We start from the raw sequence: 23,307 nt of genomic DNA on the forward strand, positions 1-23,307 counted from the left end.
GAGAAAGACTGTAGGGAAGTTGATGGAATAAAACCTGGATGTGAGCCAACAATGTGCATTTACAACCCAGGAGATGAATCAACCAAATTCTGCATCAAAAAAGGTGTGACCAGCAGGCCAAGGGAGTTGATTCTCCCCTGTACTCTGCGCTCATGAGTCACCACCTGGAGTACTGCATCCAGCTCTGGGGCACTCTGCTCAAGGAAGATGTGGGCCTGTTGGAGCAAGTCCAGAGGTGTCCATAAAGATGACCAGAGAGCAGGAGCACCTCTCCTATGAAGACAGGCTGAGAGAGTTGGGGCGGTTCAGCTTGGAGTAGAGCAGGCTCCAGGGAGACTTTAGAGCACCTTCCAGTATCTAAAGGGACTACAAAGAAGCCAGAAAGGGACTTTTGACAGGGCATGCAGTGATAAGACAAATGGCAATAGCTTCAAAATTGAAGAGAGTAGGTTTAGATTAGATAATAGGAAGAAAATCTTCACTACAAAAGTGGTGAGGCACTGGGACAGGTTACACAGAGAAGTTGTGGATGACCCATCCACAAGCTGGGTGAGGACTTTGAGCAGCTTGGTCTAGTGGAATGTCCCCCTGCCAGTGGCTGAGAGGTTGGAACTAAATGACCTTTAAGGTCCCTTCCAAAGCATTCTATGATTCTATGATGACTCTGGGAACAAAGAACTAGGTAAAAATCTAATTATGATAGTAAGTTGTGCTTGAAAGAAGAAATGATGGTCTAAGAGGGGGTTGCTAAGGCAGATCTTGAAGGATCAGTTTAGGAATAATGTTTGTCATTCTTCTACTAATGACTAAGGACAAAAAATAGTAGCATGGTAATTAAATGCTCCTGATACATTCTCAGGATTGGGAATGTTGCAATAGCATCATTCAGAAAGAGCTGTGCAGCTCAGTGCACTGGAGTAGCAGAAAAAGTGTGAACATATGCTTTCAGCAACTTAGAAAAGGAAGTTCTGCCACAAGCTAGGAAATCCTTAGTTGGAATCAGTAAAGGAGAAGAAAGTTGCTGCTCCAATGGTTAATCAGCAGATTAACCACATCCGCAGACTTGACAGGGTCATGAAAAAGGCAAGTGCTATCATTAGGAAGACTGAGACATATTTCAAGTCATGTTAGGGAAATATTAATACCTATTGCAAGACCCTGGCAAAATCTGTATGGGCTGCTATATACAGTTGTCCACATGAAGGAAGAAGATTTTTTTTTTGGTAACTTTTTTATCCAAAGATATTGAACAGCCTTTGGAATCAACTTTGAACAAACATGATAAGATTGCAAAGGGATGCTACAATATGTTCACCTCTTTTTCTGGGGGCTAGACTTACAAGATCTCCTAGTTCTTTACTTTGACCACCTTGTATCACTGCATGCAATGAGCCTGCAGCTGACAACATTTCTTATTACATATACAGTGTTAGATTTTATATTTAGTCTTCAGTGACAAGTAACTTACCTTTTGAAAACAACAAGGTTCAAAGGGAACAGTGTTGTTATGAATTTGCTGAAATAATGAGGATAGGAGTAGTATCTGTAATATTTGTTAACAGTGTTTTTTTGGTTTTTTGGGTTTTTTTTTTGACCACTATATCTAAGGTCACTGAAAAGGTGAAGGGACCTTTGATTTCAAGCCTATTTATAAAAAAGACATGTTCTTCAGACCTTGTTCTGTACTAATTAGAGGTGTTGGGGTAAGCAGATTGTGCTTATGACTTTAAAGGTCAGATTTTATAATCCCTTTCATACTCCATCCTTTTGGTCAGAATTTTTAGTAGGGTACAATCTGTTACAGAGAAACATTTATTATGAAACATACAATTTTGTAGGCATAGACAATTGGAAACTGAACGTGATGGTGAGTCACAACCAGTTTATCTTCCTGATAAAAAATGATATGAAATCTCCCTATTTAGTCTGAGGCCAGTGGAATCCTACTATTCCTCATTTGCTAGGGCTATATTTGTATTTAAGTGAGTTTAAACAGGGGAGTGGCAAGGGGTGTTACATAGCCTTATAGGCGATTAGGGTTTATAGCCAAATTATCTCCTGAATTACATTAGCTGAAATCAATGTATTCTACTGGATGAACAGACTGTTCCATAAAACCTTGGCAGATAAAGCATTAATAAGTGTCAGAGCTGACTTGGTCAATTGAATGATTTGCTGACGCTTCTTTTTACCACAAGCCTGCGCTTACAAGTCCAGTGCCAAAGGTTCAGTATATATAGCTGAAGGCAGCAAATAGATGCTCTCTTTTTGAGCAGGGTTCTGACAAGCTGCCTTTCTCATTATTCCTCACTGGCAGCACTTTCAGGCAGTACATTTAAAACATGGTAAAACTGAAGTTGCCCAATCCTGGCCTGGAGGACAGGATACCTTCCCATGCTGAACTTGAGGTCCTTGAGAAAGAAGAGGCAGACTCCAGACCAAAATGGGACAACAAGGCACAGTACATGCTGACGTGTGTAGGGTTTTGTGTGGGCTTAGGAAATGTCTGGAGGTTCCCATATCTCTGTCAGAGCCATGGAGGAGGTATGTCTTTAATACATCTTCACTAACTTTGGGTATAAACCAGGTTTAATCTCTCTTTTGGTAAGCAAGTAATGGAATAGATTTAGAACTGTTCAGGTCCTGTGAGAACAGTGATGATCTCTCTAGAAGAGTGTATAACAGAGAAAGTAATTTCACAGGTCACGATCACCCACTGAAGTCACATTATTGATGGAAGAAAAGAAAGGGTCTGGTTTTATTTCAGGACACAGGATTGAACAAGTGAGTCCTCCACTGTCATGTACATAGTTTAGTTTCTCAATCTAAATCTAAACAGTGTTGTTTTCCATACATACATATATATAGTGTATTTAAAATAGTAATAAACTACTTGGGACTATGATTCTGATCATGATACCAAATGATCTTTTTATAATAGGATTTTCATTGGGCTTGGACTGATCCATGTATCATCTGTAGAGTCAGTGTTTGTGCAATTTGTGCTAGGATTAACAGCATGAATGAAGTTAGCATTAAAAATATTTGTTTAGCAGTTGGTGTTATTAAGTCTTTTAAAATCCAAGCATATATTATTTACTGTATAATTTACTGGAACTCCTTAAGGTTTAGGTAAGGACTGAATGACCATGTTAGAAATTTTGTTTTCTTTTGCTGTTTGTTTTGAAAGATAACTTTGAGCTGAACCATTGCTTAAATATTATACAACAACATAAATTTTTCATTTTCTTACTGACTTTTTTTGTCTGCTATCTGGTTATTGTCCATTTTTCACTCTGGGATATGTATAAACTGTATTTGTTACTTTGTAATATTTGGTCTTGAAAGAAAAATTTTGGCTTAAGGAATAGTATTTCAAAGTAATATTCTTTTACATGTATATGGTAAGATATTTTAAAATTGCTTTCCTTGTTAGAGTAGGGACAACTGAGCACTCTGTGGGGAGTTGCTCACACACACTCAGGGACATGCAACAACAGGTGCAACAAGAGTTGCAAGAAGAGATGCTTTTATCATTAAGATGTCTCTAACATGGGCTGATATTTAAAGTTTGCAGTGCAAACTGGAGGTAATTTGCAGCAGAGTCAGCTCTTGTAGCAAAAACGTTAAAACACACACACAATCAAGCATTTCTATAATTGACAATTTTAATTTGGAAAAAAGTGGATGTATATCTCCAGAACTGATGACACTCATTGGCTTCTCCAGTTATTAAACTTAGTTTTAGAAAGTGGACATGGCCTGTTTTCCAGGGTAGATTTATGGGCACTTCCTTACTTTTTGGTCTTTCTTTCTCTTGTGTTCTAGTCATGTGAAATGCAGCTGAAAAGCAAGCACCCAACAAATGCAAAGAACTTGATATGGATTTTATCACTGATGTCAGTGGAGATTTGTGAATTGCTTGTGTGTGCATCAGTCCTCCAGCAGCAATTATTTTTCTTTCTCATCATCCTGTAACTTGTTCTTTCTCAGGAAACACTGTCAGGAGCACTGACAGCAGTTAACCCTGGGTTCTTTTTCCCCTGGGACTCTCTCACTCAAATTTTAGGCAGAATTTGATAGGGAGCACATAGCAAAGGAATTATAAGCTAATACACAGATATGTGTCCCAGCTAGACTTGCTGCCTTCTCTAATATTCTTCTGCACAGCACCAAATGCTGTGACTCATATCAATAAACACAAGCAATGCCTTCCTGTGACTTCTTCGAAAGGGTACCCTAATTTCATCACACATAAGAATGGAGAGCTATTGTACATCCCTCCTCTTCCTCCTCCTCCTCCTCCTCCTCCTCCTCCTCCTCCTCCTCCTCCTCCTCCTCCTCCTTTGCTGTACAGTGCACCTCTTATGGTCAGTCTAAATCCAGCTCTTGCCACTACTGTCCTCCTCTCATTACAGTTTCTGTTCTCGAACTTCTCCCTTAAATCAGGAAAAAAAAAATAAAATAAAAGACTGCCTGCTTTTTGGATGGATACCTTTGAATTTGAACATGTGATTATTTGTATTGTAAAAAACAGATCTCAAAGTTCTTATTTCTGAAGATATTTTGGTGTTGAGACAATTTCTGCCTCATGAGGTTTTCTAGCTCCTGCATCTCTAATTCCCTTTCAGCCGTGTTCACATCATACCAAGCACCCAATAGAGGCAGCACTGCAACATCTGGGATTGCAGCTGTCAGATTGCTGAAGGAAACTCCCTGACACCATAAATCCACTCCAGAACAGAATGCTTGTGGTAGTCCCTGTGTATGACATCCAGCCTCAGTTGTGCTCCCTCTATCCAGTTTCACCTACATCCAGGTGGAAATATTTATTTGCTAGTCATTTTGGGCAAGTTTTGCCATAGTCTCTGCCCCTCAGCATGGTGGCCAAGATGATTCATTCATCTTTGGATTTGTGTGGTCCACTCAGGGCACAGATGTGCCTTTATAACAGAGTAGGGTAAAACTGTAACATTATGCACCTTTTTTCTAATTATCCACTAGAAAGCAAACATAAGTTCACTGAGGAAACTCCATTCTACCCCAGTAGTTCAAGTGCCTTTACCCTGGATGGTGTTTGTCCTCATACTTTGTGTCTTCAAGATATGTCTTCACTGAATCCTGAGTGCAGAGCAGCAGGAATCCCTGTTCCTGCTCTCCTACTGGAAACAGGGATTATGTTCCTCCTGGGATTGTTCCTGGAGTGATTATTTTAGCGTCATAAAACTCACATTGGATATGATGGTGGATTATGGTTGCTAATTAAGAGATTAAAAAAAAAAAAAAAAACCAAAACAAACCAACCAGCTATATTCTGTACAGGAAATATCTGCAGTAGATGTGAAAAAGTCCTGTGTGACCACATATCAGATATTAGCTATGTGCAGAATCAAGGTTACATAGACTGTCTCCTGAAAATTGTTTCTAATTTCTAAGGATTGGCTTTGCTATCTTAATTTATTTCTTTTTGACTATGAGCTATATGGTTGAATGTTTGGATCATTTCGGATGGGTGAGGTCTGGTAGAAATGGTGTGGAGAGTATTTCAGCCAGGAACACTCCTGAATGTGGCTGGATGTCCACCTACTTTTTGAACTGGCAGTTGTACATGTTACATCCCTTATGAAGCATAAATGGATTACAGTAAAGCATAAAATTTACCCCTGTGTGGTACTTGGACTTCAAAAAAGGTGTATTTTTTCTCTGCAAATTGTCTGCAGTGAAGGTAGTTAAGAACACTGAGTTTATAAGTAATGCTTATTTTCAGATGTTGAACTTAAATCTTTGAACTTAAATCTCTGGAATTATTTAAGAGCTGCTTCTTCCTAAGCACAGCACTATGATAGTGTTTTTACACTGAGATGCCCAAATACACAAAAATAACTTATTTTTGTTGTCATAGATAATGAGTTTATATTTTTTAAAATGGAATATTTACTCCTGTGAAATTTAGTAGAGCAAAGCACGTTTTATCCTTTAATGTATTGAAAGTTGTCAAATCCATCATTACCATGGCGAAATAGAGTTCAATATGCACACAATGTAAAAGGTGTGGTGTTTGTCTCAGTGATTTCACCAGCTTAATGAGATTGAAATTTCCCTTCATTTGATACTGTCTCTGACATTGCTCATAGCTTTTGTTTAATCTTTATTGAGCAACATGTCATTTAATCAACTGTTAAACATTTTCATTTTATCCCTGATGACCATTATAAAAAAGAGGATGCATATTTAATGTTTAAACCATTGATTTTTAAAAAAGTCTCTAACTGTACAGCTCGCATATGGAAACCTTGCCACTGCATGAGGGAGAACTTTTTTATCTCTCTGCAGGCCACACGGAAAGAAGGGACAGTAATGACATCAGCAATTCCTCACTTAGCAGTTGATGTAATAACATGTTGCTACAGTAGAGGTCTAAGAATATGTTAGTATAGTAAAACATCTCCATCTGAAGTCTGCCTGCTTTCCCTTTGTGATGAACTATGTGCAAGCAATCATGATTTTTTAAAATTTGACATAAGAAGCTCTTGGAGAGGAAATAACAGCTATACAGATGTTCAAACCAAATATTGTTTTGAAATACAGTATTGAAACAGGATGAGAATCTAATATCTCAGTTGTAAGGTTTTCAGACTAGAATATCAATGATTGTTTGTGTACATATATACAAGTGTCTGTTTTCAGATCATTGGTTCATTTGTTAGGATCATAAAATTGTGGCAGTTTAAAAAGTATTTGTTTATTTTTTTGTGTCCTGTGTGAGCCTGAAAGTGCTCTAAAGGTGTGTGGGTGTGGCACCTGGGGACAGGGTGTAGTGGTGAACACTGTGGTTAGTGATTGGACTCCATGATCTTAGAGGTCTTTTCCAGCCATATTGACTCTATGATTCTATATGGCAGCTTTGTCAAGTCAAATGATTATTTTTCCATTATAGCTTATTTCAGAAAGGTTGGGGAGAAATTGAGAGAAAGGGAAAATGCAGCAGAGATGGATTTCTGAGCTGTCTGCTAGAATTGAACCCTAGAAACCAAAGAACACAAGAAAGAGAAGTGGCATATATCATTGAGAGCTATAATTTTATTTCTCTTGAAAATATAACAATATTCTTACATCTAAATATTTGTAGTTTCAAATACATAAAATGCTATTCAAAATGCTGAGTCCTTTGTGGCATGTGCCGCACATCAGGGTGAATGACTAATCCCTGAAAAGTGATTAGTGCACCAGAATAGATATTTTTTATTGAAGCCAGTTGCCAAAGGTAGCTGTACAGACATGGTATTCTCAGACTTCTATAAAGCATGTCATTTAGCCACACAAAAAAAAACCTTCTTACTAAAAAAATTACCAATTTTTAAAATCAATGTTGTTCATTTTGCTTGCATTAAAACCTAGTTACTACTGTAAAAATGTAGACTGACAAACTGAAAACATTTCAGAGGAAAGCCAGAAGAAAAACTGAGACATGCTTTTCTTTAGTCAAAGACTGAAGGACTCATTATTATTTATTTGTAGAGATGTTTGTTAAACTTCCAACTTTGCTGACTGTTCCTCTCTTTTTTCTGTGTCAGTCTATCTCTTCAGGAAAAGGACTATGTGGACATCATCCCCAAGAAGAAGAGTATCTCATTTTTTTTCTTCCTCACTTCTCACATCTCAGCTACATCCCCTTCTCAGGAGACCATTTAGTCCTTGCAAGAACAGCCTTGCATTAGTGTGGAGCAGCTCTGTGGCAGACCTAGGAGTTTCAGGCTGGCGCTGTCTCACTTTGGAGAAAAGTGGCTATTTTGTAATGCCAGAAAAGAGTGAACTATGATGATCCACCCTAGTTTTGAGGAAAGTGAACTCCCCTAGCTGCAAATTCAAATTTAGCATTGTGGTCTTATTGAAATATTGTTGAGATATTGTTACAAATGGTGTCAGTGCTGAAGCAGGCAATTCCTGACTCATGTGTTTCTGACTGTGTATTTTCATGTCACAAACCTGTGAAACATATAGGGCTTATTCCAATTTTTGAGTACATAGGATCTCTTCCAAAACAAGGTTCTTTCCTCTGTTTCCCAGCACTCCAGGGACTTCTACAAATTTACAGACTGCAGTAGCTGCTACTGTCAGATGTAACAGGGCAGCCCTCTCTCCATGCTTTGTTGACTGTCACCTGAAAGGCATCTCAGCCAGAAATGGCAATGGACTCTTCATCCACCTCTGCCTGGCATTCACTGCTGACAGTGCAAAGATTTTGCCCATGTTGATAGAGGTTCAGGACTCATTGAAACTGTGTCAGACTCAGTCACTGCAAAGAACTGACTGTCTGCCCTTTCAGTTTCTAAAGGCTTGTCCCATTTTGTCTTTATGGACTTCCTTAGCTGTGCTGGAACATGCAGTGGTGAGCACGTAAGGGCCCCTGTTCATCTGATTAGACATGCAGTGCATGCAAATTTGGCTTTAAATAGTTTGTTCTCTGCTGATTCTCCACCCTCTTTCTGTGAATAACACTTCTCATAACTGTTTTACTTTTGGTTTCATAGTAAACAAGATTTTTGCAGTGTATGCAATGAGAGCTCCCTCACTGTTGCATTCCATCCCCTTAAATCCTGATGGCTTCCTTTCCTGATGGGAGGAAACCCATCCTCCCCCTCCTGATGGGAGGCTCAGTGGGACAACCTCCACACGTGGAATCTCTGGCCTTTCACAAAGACAGATTTACTTACCAGTGCATGGAAGTGCAAGGAGCCATAAATGTGCCCTGTGCTCCAACCCCATGTCAGCCAGACACAGTTTCCCTCATGTCACACTCTGACCAGGAGCTCTCATGAGGGTAAGATCAGAGAAGGACACAATCACTGTGTTTATACAAGCAGTTTTAAATTCCAGAGTATTTTCTCTGTTTCAAGCTCAGGACACCTCATAAGAGTCTGAAACCTGACCCTACAGAGTTTGTACAGATGCCTCACCTGGATCTTTTCCTGTTACCTGCTCTTTCAGATGCTGTATAGGTTCCTGCTATACCACGCTCTCACTTCACTCTGGCAAAGCCCCTCTTGAGCAATGGTAACAGTTAAGTCCAGAAGATGGATCTGTACCTGATTCAATCACCTCCCATTTGCACTGAGGATAAGTCCTGGTCACTCTTTGAAACTCAGCTTGCAGTGATTTTAGATCATGCCTTGAAACTTAAGCATGGACTGGCAGTTAGTTCAGCTGAGGTGCTGCTAATGGAGACACATCACCTTTTTTGGTCAGGTCACAGTAAGATCACTTGAGGACTTGATTAGAAATTGTGTCCCTGGTCAAAGATCTTAGTGAAGAAGGAAATGTACAACCTTTATAGTCTTTTCAAGCTATGACCAATTGCTCCTTATCATACCTATCAAAGAAAAATAATTTTGATAGCTATCATCTCTGTTGGCAGAGGGAGGGAAGATCAAGCTGTTTCCTATGCAGCTTTAGAAAGCATGCAAAGGTAGTCTGAAACTTTTGCTTTCAGCAAACAGCAGGCAGACTGCTATTCTGATTTAGGATCCATTTTTTCTCACTAATCTAAAGTGCACAGTTCATCTCCACTCACACAGTTCTAGTAGTCTGGGCAGGGATGGCTTTCCCTCTAAGACAGGGAGATTCAGCAGCAGCACAGTCCCAACACCACAGCTCTCCCTGTCGACAGCACAGTGTGTAAAATTTGCTGTTGGACTCTCAGAGTTGAACCATCTTCTGTGGTGGACATGGCAAGAGTGTTCTATCAGCCTCAGGGGATTTCCTCCAGACACTTACAGAGTTCCCTTTATTAAGATGCTGTAGAAGAAGTCTTTAAGTATAACTTATCTATGACAGAGTGGTCAGATTAAGGGGTCCCGTGGCCATCCTTGCACAGACACAAAAAGAAGAAAGCAAAAAAACTAAAAAGGTGTGCTGTGTGCTCACAGCTCGCCAGCTTTCTTGATAGCTTGGAATCTCCAGGAAGTAAATATCAGTTTCTGGAACAGTTTTCATTCTTCAGATTTCCTCTTTCACTTGCTATCTGATTTTCATTGCACACACGAGGAAAAAGTCAGTAAATACTCAGACCTGAACCCTTATCATTCTGGTCTGCATTCTTTTCATTGCTTTCAGATTAATTGTTCTTATTTAGATTAGAAAGTTAAAGCCATTTTGTAATGACAGATAACCATAATTCTAAAGTGTAGCAATGTTCAAGCATTTGACTCTGCACTTTTACAGTGCAGTGTGGTGTTCTGTGTTACCTCCCATATCCAAGGTACACCTTGTTCAGAAAAAAATTGGTTAGGAATACTTGTCCTATACTAACCAACTTTATTGTCATTAACAGGGTTTGAACCCTGTATGTCAGATGTCTTCTAATCAACCCCGAACATTGTTGAACACAGATGCCAAGAACTTATTGTTATTTCAGGCAGACAGCCCAAGGCTCCTGCCTGATATTTAGGGCTACTTTGCTTAGTTCATTCAACTATTTCATATACTTCATGTGAGTCACAGGTATAAAACCATAATTTTTTTCAGGAAAAAAAAAAAAAAAGGAAGTCATTCCAGGACAGTAGCTACCTTTCCTCCACTTGCAATACAAAGGTGGCTTTATTCCAATTTTAACCTTGAGAGTGTATAATTTCTGTTTATGTGTGTCACTTGGGAAGAATTAGAATTCCTACCTGAAACTCCACATTTCCTGAGTGCCCTGCCTGGGCAATCAGGAAAAGCATTGCTCAGAAAACAGGGAAGTGTTTCCTCAAAGGTGCTTACAGGTTGCTTATCATGTCAATGTCTCACAAACCTAATGTTTTTATTTTATTTTAGTACTTCACTGATTGGGATAGTTATTTTTCTTATCCGTTCCAGGAGCCTTCATGATCCCTTTCCTGATTTTGCTAGTCCTGGAGGGTATCCCCCTACTTCATCTTGAGTTTGCCATTGGTCAAAGGCTGAGGAAAGGCAGTGTGGGCGTATGGAGCTCTATCCACCCTACCCTGAAAGGGGTTGGTAAGTCAAACAGCTGCCTGAGAAAGCACAAATCTCTGAGCTGATGATCTAAAAAACAAATCTTCCAGGTTTTAATCTGGTGTGCCCTGAGAAATTTCAGGATCTATTAGTTTTCCCTTCTTCCTAACTCTCCATTGATAGGTCAAACTAATCATGATAAAGCACAATGACAATTTTGTGTTCATATTCCCAAGTACTGTGGGTCCTATTAAAACCTTTCCCTAGTCTGAGACCAATTTCAGGCCTCAGAGATATTTTCTGTATTATCCATACTGGCTGTTTTTACTATTACGATGAATCTTTAGGCGTACCAAAAAATGTTCTGTAACTGTTCTGTGGATAAATATTAGTTAAATCTTTATCTGATAGATCTCAGCTCCACATAATTTTACTTTTTTGCATCTGAGAGTTATCATTCCAAAAGCCATAGAAACAGTATTTTGCAGAAAATACTTCTTCACCTCTGTACCTAACGCAGGAGGTGCCTTTGAACACCAGGAAACATGGTGAGGGTGAGCAGGTGCTGGCACGGGCTGCCCAGGCAGGTTCTGGGGTCTCCAGCCTCAGAGATAGCCAAAGTCTACCTGGACATGGTCCTGGGCAACCAGCTTTGGGTGGCCAGGCTTGAGCAGGGGGTTGGACCAGGTGACCTCCAGAGATCCCTTCCAACCTCAACCACACACCTGAAAGGGAAGAAAGAGGACTGCTTTGGCATCCACTGCATTTGTAAATCAGTTACAAAAGATAATTGTTCATTGCATCTGGAATTTTTCAAGATTCTTTAGAACATAGGAGCTCTCAGGAGGTAATGATTAGCATTTGCTGTCTGCCAGAGAAGTCATCAGAGGTTGATTACTTGGGAACAGGCAGAGGAGGACAGATACCAGTGTGAATTCCGTACCTGGTCACAGACTGTGCCTCCTGGCAGCCATCCATCCTGTACAACACCACCTCTGCTGCTGACCTTTGCAGGGACATTGTGGAAGAAGGAGATATTTCAGTCTCATTTAACCAAAATCCCAAGTCAGTTGAGCTTAACATGTGTCCAGCATCCCAAACTCCCTGGACATCAGCTGGCAAGGCTGTGAACAGGATTGTGTGGTGTAAATAGGGAATTAGTCCTCTCATAACGTTGGCTCCTTAGTGGGCATCACCTTCAGTCTCAGAGAGGTTTTAGGATGTAATTCTATGTAGAACTCACCTGTCCAACCTTTAGGCAAAAAATTCACAGTGATAAACCCACATCCAAAATGTGGCAGGGGAGGAGGGAAAGGTTGAGTTTGATGTACTTTGATACATCTTGAAGACAAGAGTGTCGCAATTTACACAGTGTTCTGATTTTTTTTTCAGGCATAGCATCAATGTTTGTATCTTTCCTGGTGGGCTTATATTATAATACTATTATTGCCTGGGTGATGTGGTATTTCTTCAACTCCTTCCAAGAACCCCTGCCATGGAATAACTGTCCTCTCAATGACAACAGAACAGGTATATTTTATAAAATATTGTATTTTGTTTCCCAGCACAGATTTCTGTTTCTAACAGTTACCCTAAATGAGCCTTTCTGTGAAATGGCAGTAAGGCATGGCAGTCCTGTCAGGCACACTGCACTATTTGATACTTGTGTTTTGTACAAACTCACATTAAATAAAATGTGGCCAGCACTTTATCTTTGAGGCAAATTTCGCCTTCTTATATGAAACCTCATGGTAGATTTTGACAGATGTATTCATATACAGAATATTCACTAAGTGCAGATCTAGTATAAACATTAACATTTTCCAGATTTGAGCAGTGTCTTTCATCCATCTCTTCAACAGTCCTCCATTAGCACATTGAAAAGGAAAAGACAAATGCATAATCCATTTGAAGCACCTGTACCTCTCAGTATGACAAGTCTACAGCTCCTTGGAGACTGCTTGGTGACAGCAGCTTTGTTTTCCATAGTCAGTCCTGCATGACACTGTGTGAAGCAGGTTTTTTTGCTGGGTCTGTGAACAGCTGTTCAAAGTGCTCTGCCCCTCTCCTCCCAGAATAAGCATGGAAAGCCTCATATAAAGGCAGGCTAGGGCAGAATATTGCACAGGCCAGCACAGTGCTGGGAGATGGGGATTCAACTTGAGCTGACAAGAACTTGAATAATGCCCCACAGAACAAAAGTAAAAATATTGCTGAAGGAGGTGTGGAAGGGGAAGAGCCACTGTATTAAAATACCTGTTAACAGCTGTCATTTAATCTCTCATTTTGCCATGAAACCAACCTCCAAAAATCTGAAAATTTGCCAACAATAAATCCATTGGCATTAAGTGGAACAATTTAAAACACTGATATTAATTATTTCTCTTGCTTTTTTCGAGATAAATAAAAGACATACAGAATGACAACTATTTTGTGGTTACAGATTATGTAGAAGAGTGTGCCAAGAGCTCTCCTGTAGATTACTTCTGGTACAGAGAAACACTGAACATCTCCACTTCCATTGAGGATTCTGGCAGTATCCAGTGGTGGCTATTGCTGTGTTTAACATGTGCATGGGCTGTGCTGTACGTGTGCACAATCAGAGGCATTGAAACAACAGGAAAGGTACTCTACCTTGGGGGAACTTTTTATGAGATTATATTATGCCGTTGTGATCCCTTATTTATACAGAATTAATAATGCTGTAGAAGCTGTCTGGTTTTTGAGTGAAAGCATGTCCAAAATTTTGTGTCATCACTGGGACTGCTTTTTGAAGAATGAAGATGAATGAAATGGAATCTGACTTGATTTATGTGGAGATTTTTGTGACCAAGTTTTTGTGAGTCTTCCTTGTCCTTACAAGTCCTAGTAACAAATTTTAAGGTATTATTGCTTTAACACTAATATTAATCTTTAATGCAAGATAAAGAGACTGTCTTTTTATTACGGCTATTCTCTTCAAAACATACCTATACAGATTTATTTGGGTTTGTGCAAGTCTTAAATATTATCTCTACCAAGAGTGACCAACTTTCTTCTTCTCAGAAAAGCCCTGAGAGTCCATCCTTGCATCAATTTGGTCTCAGGGTGTACATTATTTTTGATGCTGCTTTTGAATGATCTGAGTTGAATTTCAACAATGACAATTTCTCTTAAATAGACTACTACTGCTAAAAAAGTATTTGTTATCCAAATGTACCACAAATATTATTTCATTGAACATTTATTACTGTAGTATGCTAATTGTGACTCACTTGAAACTTGCCAATATTGTTAATCACCACACCTTGATTATTTCCCTATTTTCTTCACTTTTTAATTTTTTTTATTCATGTCTTTTGTTTTATTTGAGTGGTTTATTTACTTTTTTTCTTTTTTGGTGCAGGCTGTGTATGTGACATCAACTCTCCCATACGTGGTGCTTACCATTTTCCTGATCCGTGGCTTGACTCTGAAAGGATCAACCAATGGAATTGTGTATCTCTTCACCCCTAATGTAAGCCACTGCTTGGGTCATTGCTCAGTGAAACATGGTGTAGTCCTCTCTCTAATTAAGAACTGATTGAAAATTAGTCCTCCCCACTGGTGTTTTTCTAAGTATCCCTCAGGCACCTTAAAAAAATCTTGATTCTGTGAGGTGAGTCCTCTGCACTGGACATAACAAGTGTACATATAGACAAATATTTTCTCTCTGTCTCCACCCTCCATCAAAAGCTGTTCTAACGAATTGAATGATCATCACAGAGCAGTGGGGTTGTCATTTATTTGGCTTGATTTATTTTCTTGTATTCTACCTAAGAACCAGCCTAAATTTACAGCATAAATAGTGTATTTGGGAGTAGAAGCCACCTAATTGCCATATGAACAAAAAAACCTAAGATAATGGTTTAATAATATAACAGTATTTAAACAAAATTAAAAGAGGGATCATTTTCCATAAGCAGATCTCTGAATGATCATTATTAATGCTAAGTAATAAACACCTTTTCTGAAACTAGGCATGACATCTGTCAGCTATGCAAACCATTTTTTAAATCAATTTTCAAAATACTTACATAAAAACTTCAGATAGGTTTTCTTTTATAAAAAAGGTAAGTTTGACAAAAATATTGACCTATTTGTTGAAATTCTTCAAGAACAGTGAGTCTTGCATGGTTAATGTTCTTGTTTTAATTGTTGTTTTAAATCTCTCATACTCAGTTTAAATAGCAATGCTGGATGTGCTTAAAGCTGTGTGTCTGATGCCTCAGGTTAGTGAGCTGGCGAACCCAGTGACGTGGCTGGATGCAGGAGCTCAGGTGTTTTACTCCTTCTCCCTGGCCTTTGGAGGCCTCATTTCATTCTCCAGTTACAACTCTGTTCAGTAAGTAGCCAGCTAAAGCCCAAATTTTTATATGAATATTTCATTCTTTCAAACGAAACATCTCTATTCTGCCCTACTGTTGTGCTTCTTGGGACTGGGACAGCCTCCCCTCAGACATGTAAGGTGCATCTCCTCTAACTGCTCCTAGCTCTCCCAAACCAAGATTTCAGATCCCTGCTCTGGCTGACTTCCTAGAGAAAGATGTGGTGATGCAGGATAGGAAGAAGGGGACTGGCTGCCCAGCACCAGCTGATGAGCAGGAGTGTGGGAGTGCTCGGTGCATGGTGATGCCCTTGGTCTCGGAGCAGGTGGTAAAGCACATATTTCAAATAAATTCACAGAACACAGTTTAAAACTATAGCTTTGCAATGATGAGATATATCTAATATTGAAATTTAAATTCAATTCCTTTGTATGTGTGCTTTGGGGCCAGGGAGTGAGAAATTCCATCACCCAGAGACTGACCCAGCCTGCAAATTATGATGCAGAGCTATATTCTACATTCTCTTATAAAATATTGGAGCAACCACCAATGCCTCTTGGTGGTTGCCATCTCTTCAGAACTCTTGAAAGGAAAACTGTGTGGCATTTGCTAAACCTAATATTTTTGATAAACTCCGAATTAAGTTTTGGATATGTGGCTTGGTCATGCATTCATAAATCTGTGTTTCAGTTTTGGCTTGGGATCAATTGTACCACAGCAGTATTTCAGTCACTGAGGAAGTTCCTTGCCACCACTCTTGATTTCATGTGTTTTCGAAAAGATCACCTGGAATTTTTGGTGTTTGCAAGTCTCAATATGAGGTGTCAAGCCCTGCTTAAGGTCTAAGTCAATGTCCCACGGCCATGGGGTCAGAACTGGGAGCATCCACATTTCCAAAAGACACAAAGAAATGGAGCAGTGTCCTCAGGGTTTTCCAACAGATGGGGCAGTTGCATTCAGGCCATGTGTGTTTAATGCTCAATGATTCATAACTTAAGGAGGGAACTGAACAAAGTCACTAAACTCCCAAGGAATATAAGTAAAAAAATCCCCATGCAAATTCCACGGTGTTACACTGTGGTGTTGGGCTACCTGCAATCCAGCAGGACCAGGTATCAGTGAGTCTGCCCCTGGATGATTTAGGAGTACAAAAACATCAGAAAATGCAATAAGGTTTCAATGCTGTCAAGGATTCACTAATTCATAATGAGAAGGAGCTTGAACATCTTACTTTCTCTAAAAGGAAGAAACATTTTTCAAGCCTGTCATTGAGAATCTCATGTTACATTGCAAAAACTGACACAAGACTACAGCAAGGAATTTCCATTCAATGCCCTAAATCCAGCAGATGCCTATTTGCAATGCTATAAATGGGGAAAGGACACAGTGTGATAGGTCTTTGTTGGACAAGCTTGTCTCTCCTCTTGAACATGTTCAGAAAATTAAATATGACAACATCAAGTTAATCTCAATACCTCTCTCTTGCCCAGGAGAAATGAGTTATCTAAAGTTTTACAGCCTTCTCTTAAAATGATTAACTACTTTAAATATTGATATTTTATCTTGTCCCTCGGATGAAAGTCTGTTTCTGGCTCTGCAAATTCTTTGTATTAGCACAGGCACACTGGCAAGAAGTGCCTGCAACAGAGGTGTTTCTACAAAGAGTTTTTCTGTCCCACCTTATCAGCATAATGTTACATTGTTCTTCCAAAACTTGAGAACATTTTGAACCATCTTCTGTTCAACAGTCAAACAAAACTGTTCCCAAGTGCTCTTGGCTACTGCAATTTCACCATACCTAAGTGCTACGAAAAGTGAACTTTGCTCACTTTTCATGTCTGAGTATTTGAATTCAAGCTCAAATCTTTCATCTGGCGGCACAATACACCGTGAAGGCACAGCCCATGGCAACATGTTTCTGCACACATCCCTGACAAGCTTAAAAAGGAGGGGACTTTTGCCCCTCATACTTTACTTCCCATGAAACAAACAGGGAAACAACTCAGGCAATTATTCCTTATGAACAAGATTATTTGAAAGGAAAAAAATACACCAAAAGAAACCAAAACCATACTATTAAATTGCTTAAGGCACCAAGTTTTAGTTTACTAAATCTAACAGCACTACTTGTGTGCTTTTAGAGGGTTCACTGATGTACCTATGCATCCTAGAGTACTTTTTTCTTAGTCTTGGTAGCCAGTTTTACTATTTATTTTAGGAATGTGATTGACATCCATTGTTTCTTTCTTTGAATTGCAGCAACAACTGTGAGAAAGATGCTGTGATCGTTTCAGTGATTAATGGTTTCACATCCATCTACGCCGCCACCGTCATATACTCCATCATTGGATTCAGAGCCACAGCAAGATATGATGACTGCTTTGACAAGTGAGTTATTGGGAAAAAAAACCCCACAGAATATGCAGATGTTTGTTTGGGTGAGGCAGCTCTGTTAGCCTGCTGACAATGGATTTATAATTTCTGAATAATTGCACCTCTTGACTCACATGGCATCAAAACCACTCATTACTTATAAAAATATGGAATCTTGTGGAACAAATCCCACAGACAGTGATAATTGTTTAAGTCGTCTCATTTCCTACATAAATGTTGCATAAGCAACTATATTTTACATTATTCTCCATGCTGACATACGGCATGAATGTAATATTCCTTGGTTCCTGTGTCAGCTCCGTGTTTAGGTTTCCTCCTGGAGAGCTCAAAAGCTTAGGTCTCATCAGGGGTACCTCATTTTACCCCAGCAGTCAGACTCTGTGGTTTCCAGTCTTGTTCCTCCACATGCAACTGTGAAACTGCATGATTCACACCTGCAGACAACTTAGACATTCCCATAAACCACCCAGTCTGGGGACTGGTGTTTAGTCTGCAATGCTAAGACAAGCACCTAAATCCTGCACGGGTTCCTAGAGTGTCCATCCATTTAGAGTCACCTATGCAATGAAAGACAGTGTTCACCTTGGAAGAAAGAAAATTGCAAATGTACATCTGCTGGACTTTCCAATGTCAAATCCGATCTTGATATTGTACTCCTAATAACTTGCTTGATGATGTAAACGAATCCTGATGATGCTTATAAATTAATAATTTCAAATTACTTACATTTCACTTTTTCAGAAATATTCTTACTCTGATGAATGCCTTCGATTTGCCAGAAGGTAACGTAACCCAAGATAACTTCGAACAAATGCAGCAGCTGTGCAACATGACTGATCCAACAACTTTTGCAAGCCTCAAGTTTGAAACTTGTGATCTGGAAACTTTCCTGAATGATGTAAGTTTAACACCCTAACACATATTGATACCTTAAATATGGTAGGAATGCATAGCGACTATTTAATTGCCAAGTCTAGTGACTACCAATGTAAACTTAAGTGATGTGTGATGTTAATGATCATAAATCTTCCCCAGGGAGCTGAAGGAACTGGTCTAGCCTTTATTGTCTTCACTGAAGCTATCACCAAAATGCCTGTCTCACCTTTGTGGTCCATTCTCTTCTTCATCATGCTCTTCTGCTTGGGTTTGTCATCTATGTTTGGAAATATGGAAGGTGTGCTTGTACCTTTACAAGATCTCAAGATTATACCCTCCAGAGTGCCTAAGGAACTTATTACTGGTATGTGCATTTTTAGAGAAAAGTGACCTCCCCACCCTCCCCAGAAAGCAGCTTGTACGCTGAAAAAGCAGCCCACCCCACTTCTACTTTCTGATCTGGAACGGTCTTAAGACTCCCAGATAATCTACTGAAGATTTTCTCATGGTCCCCATTGGGGCAGCTCATGTGAGGTTCCTTCTGAGCCTGCAGGCATCTGTTAACCCTTAGGCTTGCCCATCAGCCTGCTCATGATGACCACTGTCTCCTCCATTGGGAAGTTGGAGGATCTGAGTCAAGATCAGGCAGGATTTCTCTCAGAGCAACATTATCCCATCATCTATGAGGAAGAGGACCTGTTTTCTCTCCTCAGCTTTCTCCCTTCTTGTTTGCAACATCTGCCACCTGTGTAATGTTAGGAGAGTTTTACCCAAACAGAAGCCAGCCTCCCCAGAGTGCCATTAAAAAATAAGGTGGTGGCCTCAGGCTGCAAGAGTTATTTTTTAAGCTTTATAGCTACTGGGGAAATACTTTTCCTTCCCATTTTGCTTTTGCTTTCTTTGCCTAAGTGTGCTGTTGTTTTGGGTTTTTTTCCCCACAGGTCTTGTTTGTTTGGTGTGTTATTTGATAGCTTTCATTTTTGTGCTGAATTCTGGTAATTACTGGCTGAGTCTATTTGATGGTTTTGCTGGCTCTATTCCCCTGCTGATAATTGCATTTTGTGAGATGTTTTCAGTCGTCTACATTTATGGAATTGACAGGTATGAAATACAGCTTAACCATTACTTGATATCAATGCATAAAATGATTATTATATAGCTACAATCTTGCTGCATCTCTGAGTGCAGAATTTCTGTTATAGAAATCAATGAAATTATGCAGCTATAATTTAGGGTTGCTTGTATGTTTCAGGTTTTTTTTAAGAGTTCTCAGCAAAAAGAAATAATGTTAAGCATTTCTATGTGAAAGCTTTCCACTTTATTAATACATTATAATAAATAATGCTCTTCAACAACTAGTTCAAATAAAGATATCCCTAAGATATTGCAAGAGAATATTAGGCATTAACAAGAGCTCTGGAGTGCATTAATATGAATGCAAATAATTTATTTTTAAAGTAGGCATTAGAATGTAGATATTTGCAACAGTTACATAAGAGCCACTATAGATAATTTATCTTTTAAATATGGTGACATTTATAATAACTCTTCTTCAGGATAATTGCATTAAACATCTAATTAGCAGAAGCAAAGTACATGCACATTGGCAGTGAGCTGAAAGTTTAACACAGAGTTATATCCCAGGATTGTTTACAGGGAGTGCTATGTGATGCTGTCCAACACAGGGTTCTTCAGGCAGGCTGCAGATATTAGTTTACAGCAGCTTGCAAATCCAGGCTACTGAGATACGTTCTTAGCTGATAAATCCAGGACTTTATCAGTTGTAGCAGTGAGTAATTATCCTCTCAACTTTCTACAGATGTAATAAACCAGGTTTCAACATCTTCATGTTTGTAATAAAAACAGAAGAAATGTGAAATAAAGTACAGGGAATTCAATCACCCACAAGTTTTACTTGAACTTGTGCCAGATTCAGCTGCTGCTCCTGGCAGTGGGGTGAATGCCCTTGTGACCCATTTTCCCATGCTTTTATGCTACTCGAGGCAGCATGAATCAGATTAGGTAAATTAGATGGTATACCCTTGAGAAAGAAGGCTTATTTTAATTTGTTAAGGACAGAAACGGCTGTGTTGATCACTTTTCCTTCCCTTTAAGATCTCAGAACTCCTTACAAAATTAATTAAAATAATTCCCAGGACACAAGCATGGGTTGAGTCCATAAAGTGGGGGCAAGGTGTGTGTGTTTGTGTTTGATTCAGAAAAGAGCCTCATAGCAAACTTTAATGTTCCTGGCCAGTACACACCACCGTAACCCTCTTTGAGAACAGAGCTTTTCAGGGCTGCCCAAAAGTTATGTTCTCTGCTCCAGATGAGTTTCTGTGACCTTTCTCTGAGAAGGGGTCATGGGTAGAAAGATGGCTCTGTTGCTTGAAGGAGAACATGTGTGTTATCCATGACACACGTGAACTACACTTGAACGTGCGCTGCAGTCAGGACATGGGGCTCCATATGCTTTTAAGACACCAAGATCTCAGAAGTTAGGGATGAAAAGATAAAATAAATTTACTAAGTAATTGAGATTCTAGTGAATTCAGTGTGTTGTTCAAGTTGAAGGACCAACTGAATAGTCCCCTCAGGTTTATCCCCATAGTATATGCAGGAAATCCAGACAAAAAGACAAAAGCAGAAACCTCAAACTTCCAAACTGTTTTTTAAGAAGTGTGTGCACAAGGTGTTGCATTATATGTAGAAGCCATAAATAGGTTCAGGCTGATGCAGACAGTACCACTCTCAATGCAGGCATTGTTTCTGCTTGTGGAAATATTTTTGCCCCACTGACCACTGCATGTTCCATGAATAATCCAAATAACACAATGTAGGTGTTTTTAATAATGGGTAAAGTTAAATATTGTTTCATCATTCAGCCTGAGAAAATTGGTAGATATCCAAATTAGGCAAACATTATATTATAATCTAATTATAAAATTACTTCTATTTGCTTTTGTTCTTTTTCAATATTGTATCATTCCCTTTAATTTTTTCAATACTGAGATACTTATCAAAAAATTGTGAAGCAATACTGCAATATGTTCTGGGGAAAATCCATCTGCACTGTCTCTTTCCTGTTGAGGCTATTTCACATGTGCCTTACAGACATTTTCAAGATAGTATATCTCCAAAAATAATTTTCCAGACTTGCAATGATATGTGCCATAATTTGAACTACTGAGGTCTTACTCCTGATGTTGTCAATTCTTGTCTCAAACTGACATTAGCAAATTCCTGGGAATGACAGTTAGGGGTAGTTTGGACTTCCCTGTTTATGAGCAGGCATTCTTTGATTCTGGCCAGCTTTTAAGTCTGAACCTCCTGGTTTTGTTTTTAGGTTTAACAAGGATATTGAGTTCATGACTGGACACAAGCCCAACATTTTCTGGCAGGTTACCTGGAGACTCATCAGTCCTCTCATTATGTTAGTTATCTTTTTCTTTTATTTTGTGGTGAAAGTCAACCAAGAACTGCTCTACAGTGTTTGGGACCCTAGCTATGTAAGTGTGTAAACCAAAATATTTATTTATAATTATTATAAGTATTTTTCTTTAATATAAGAGTCATTGTCAGTTATATTCATCTTCCATCTGAAACAATTTTCTAGCAAACTTGCCACAAAATATGGAAATGGGACTGCTTTCTTTTCTCCTCTTTTGCAACCTCACTTCCCTTTAATGTTTTAGCCCTCCCTCACCCTTTGATTTCAGCCTTCCCACAAAAAGGCTGGTTGGCCATAAGGCCCTGGTGGCCTGTCAGGCCCCCCATGCCCACATTCCTTCGTGCCAAGGAACTGTTCCAGTCCCCCAGTCTCCCTTCCTGGCTCTTACTGCTTTCATGCCATTTTCTTTACATCATTTTAAAGTAAAAATAAGTCAAAACCAGCTGAGGTTGGAAACCCTTGAGCTGAAATCTGCTGTGGAATTGGCAAATTGTTGTGCCATTATGACCGGCCAGCATTCTGATCACATTTTTGATCTGTTGAATTACTGAATGTGTGCATGGTGCCTGGTATTTGCTCCTCGTGACTTTCTACAACTTGGTTGTTTGCTCTTTCAGGAGGAGTTCCCCAAAACAGAGAAGGTTGAATATCCCCCCTGGGTGTATGCTATCATTGTAATCCTCGCTGGAGTGCCCAGTTTGACCATCCCGACCTTTGCCATCTACAAAGCCATCAGGAGCCATTGTCAGAAAAAAAATGATCGTGCTGGCCTTATCGCTACATCTGAGACTTCCATTAATGGAAACTTAAAGTATTCATCATAAAACCATTTTTTTTTCCAAGTGTGGAAGGATGCTCTGTGAGTGAGGAAAGTAAAAAAAAAAATATATTTTTTAAGAATCCGAAGTTAATTTTATTTTCATGAAAGGATAACCATGTGTTGTTTCCAGGTAAACATTTGCATAACAATGCAATGCACTGTGAAGAGTTGATGGCCTGGCTTCTGGAAGCAAAAAAGTGACATTTGCAAGTGATTAGGGCACCAGGCCAAATAATGTGTCCTCTTTCGGGTTCTGAAGTCAGCTTGTTTGAAACTGGCTTCTATGCCCTCTGCTTGGGGATGCACTGGGCATGAAGTGACTCTTACATGTGTAATCATTCTGGTTGGGTGGCCAATGTGAAGGGTAACTTAATGCTGTCCTCTCTTGCACGTTAAATTGTTTTTACTTTACATGCCACTGTGTTGCACAAAGCCACTAATATTATTTGTCTCATAGAGAAGTT

The 23,307-nt window shown here is 39.3% G+C and overlaps 1 protein-coding gene across 1 annotated transcript; it reads left to right on the plus strand.

Moving 5' to 3' along the window:
• Positions 1 to 2,342: 2,342 nt before the first annotated feature.
• SLC6A19 (solute carrier family 6 member 19) lies at positions 2,343 to 22,847 on the plus strand. Its single transcript, XM_053947301.1, has 12 exons — positions 2,343 to 2,544; positions 10,858 to 10,998; positions 12,349 to 12,486; positions 13,400 to 13,581; positions 14,342 to 14,452; positions 15,207 to 15,319; positions 17,562 to 17,690; positions 18,438 to 18,594; positions 18,732 to 18,936; positions 19,514 to 19,673; positions 21,919 to 22,081; positions 22,641 to 22,847. Exons 1-12 carry the CDS (start codon positions 2,343 to 2,345, stop codon positions 22,845 to 22,847), a joined length of 1,908 nt encoding a protein of 635 aa, XP_053803276.1.
• The last annotated feature ends 460 nt before the right edge of the window (positions 22,848 to 23,307 follow it).

The sequence above is a fragment of the Vidua chalybeata genome, chromosome 1 (assembly GCF_026979565.1).
Source record: "Vidua chalybeata isolate OUT-0048 chromosome 1, bVidCha1 merged haplotype, whole genome shotgun sequence".
Classification (NCBI taxonomy): Eukaryota; Metazoa; Chordata; class Aves; order Passeriformes; family Viduidae; genus Vidua; species Vidua chalybeata.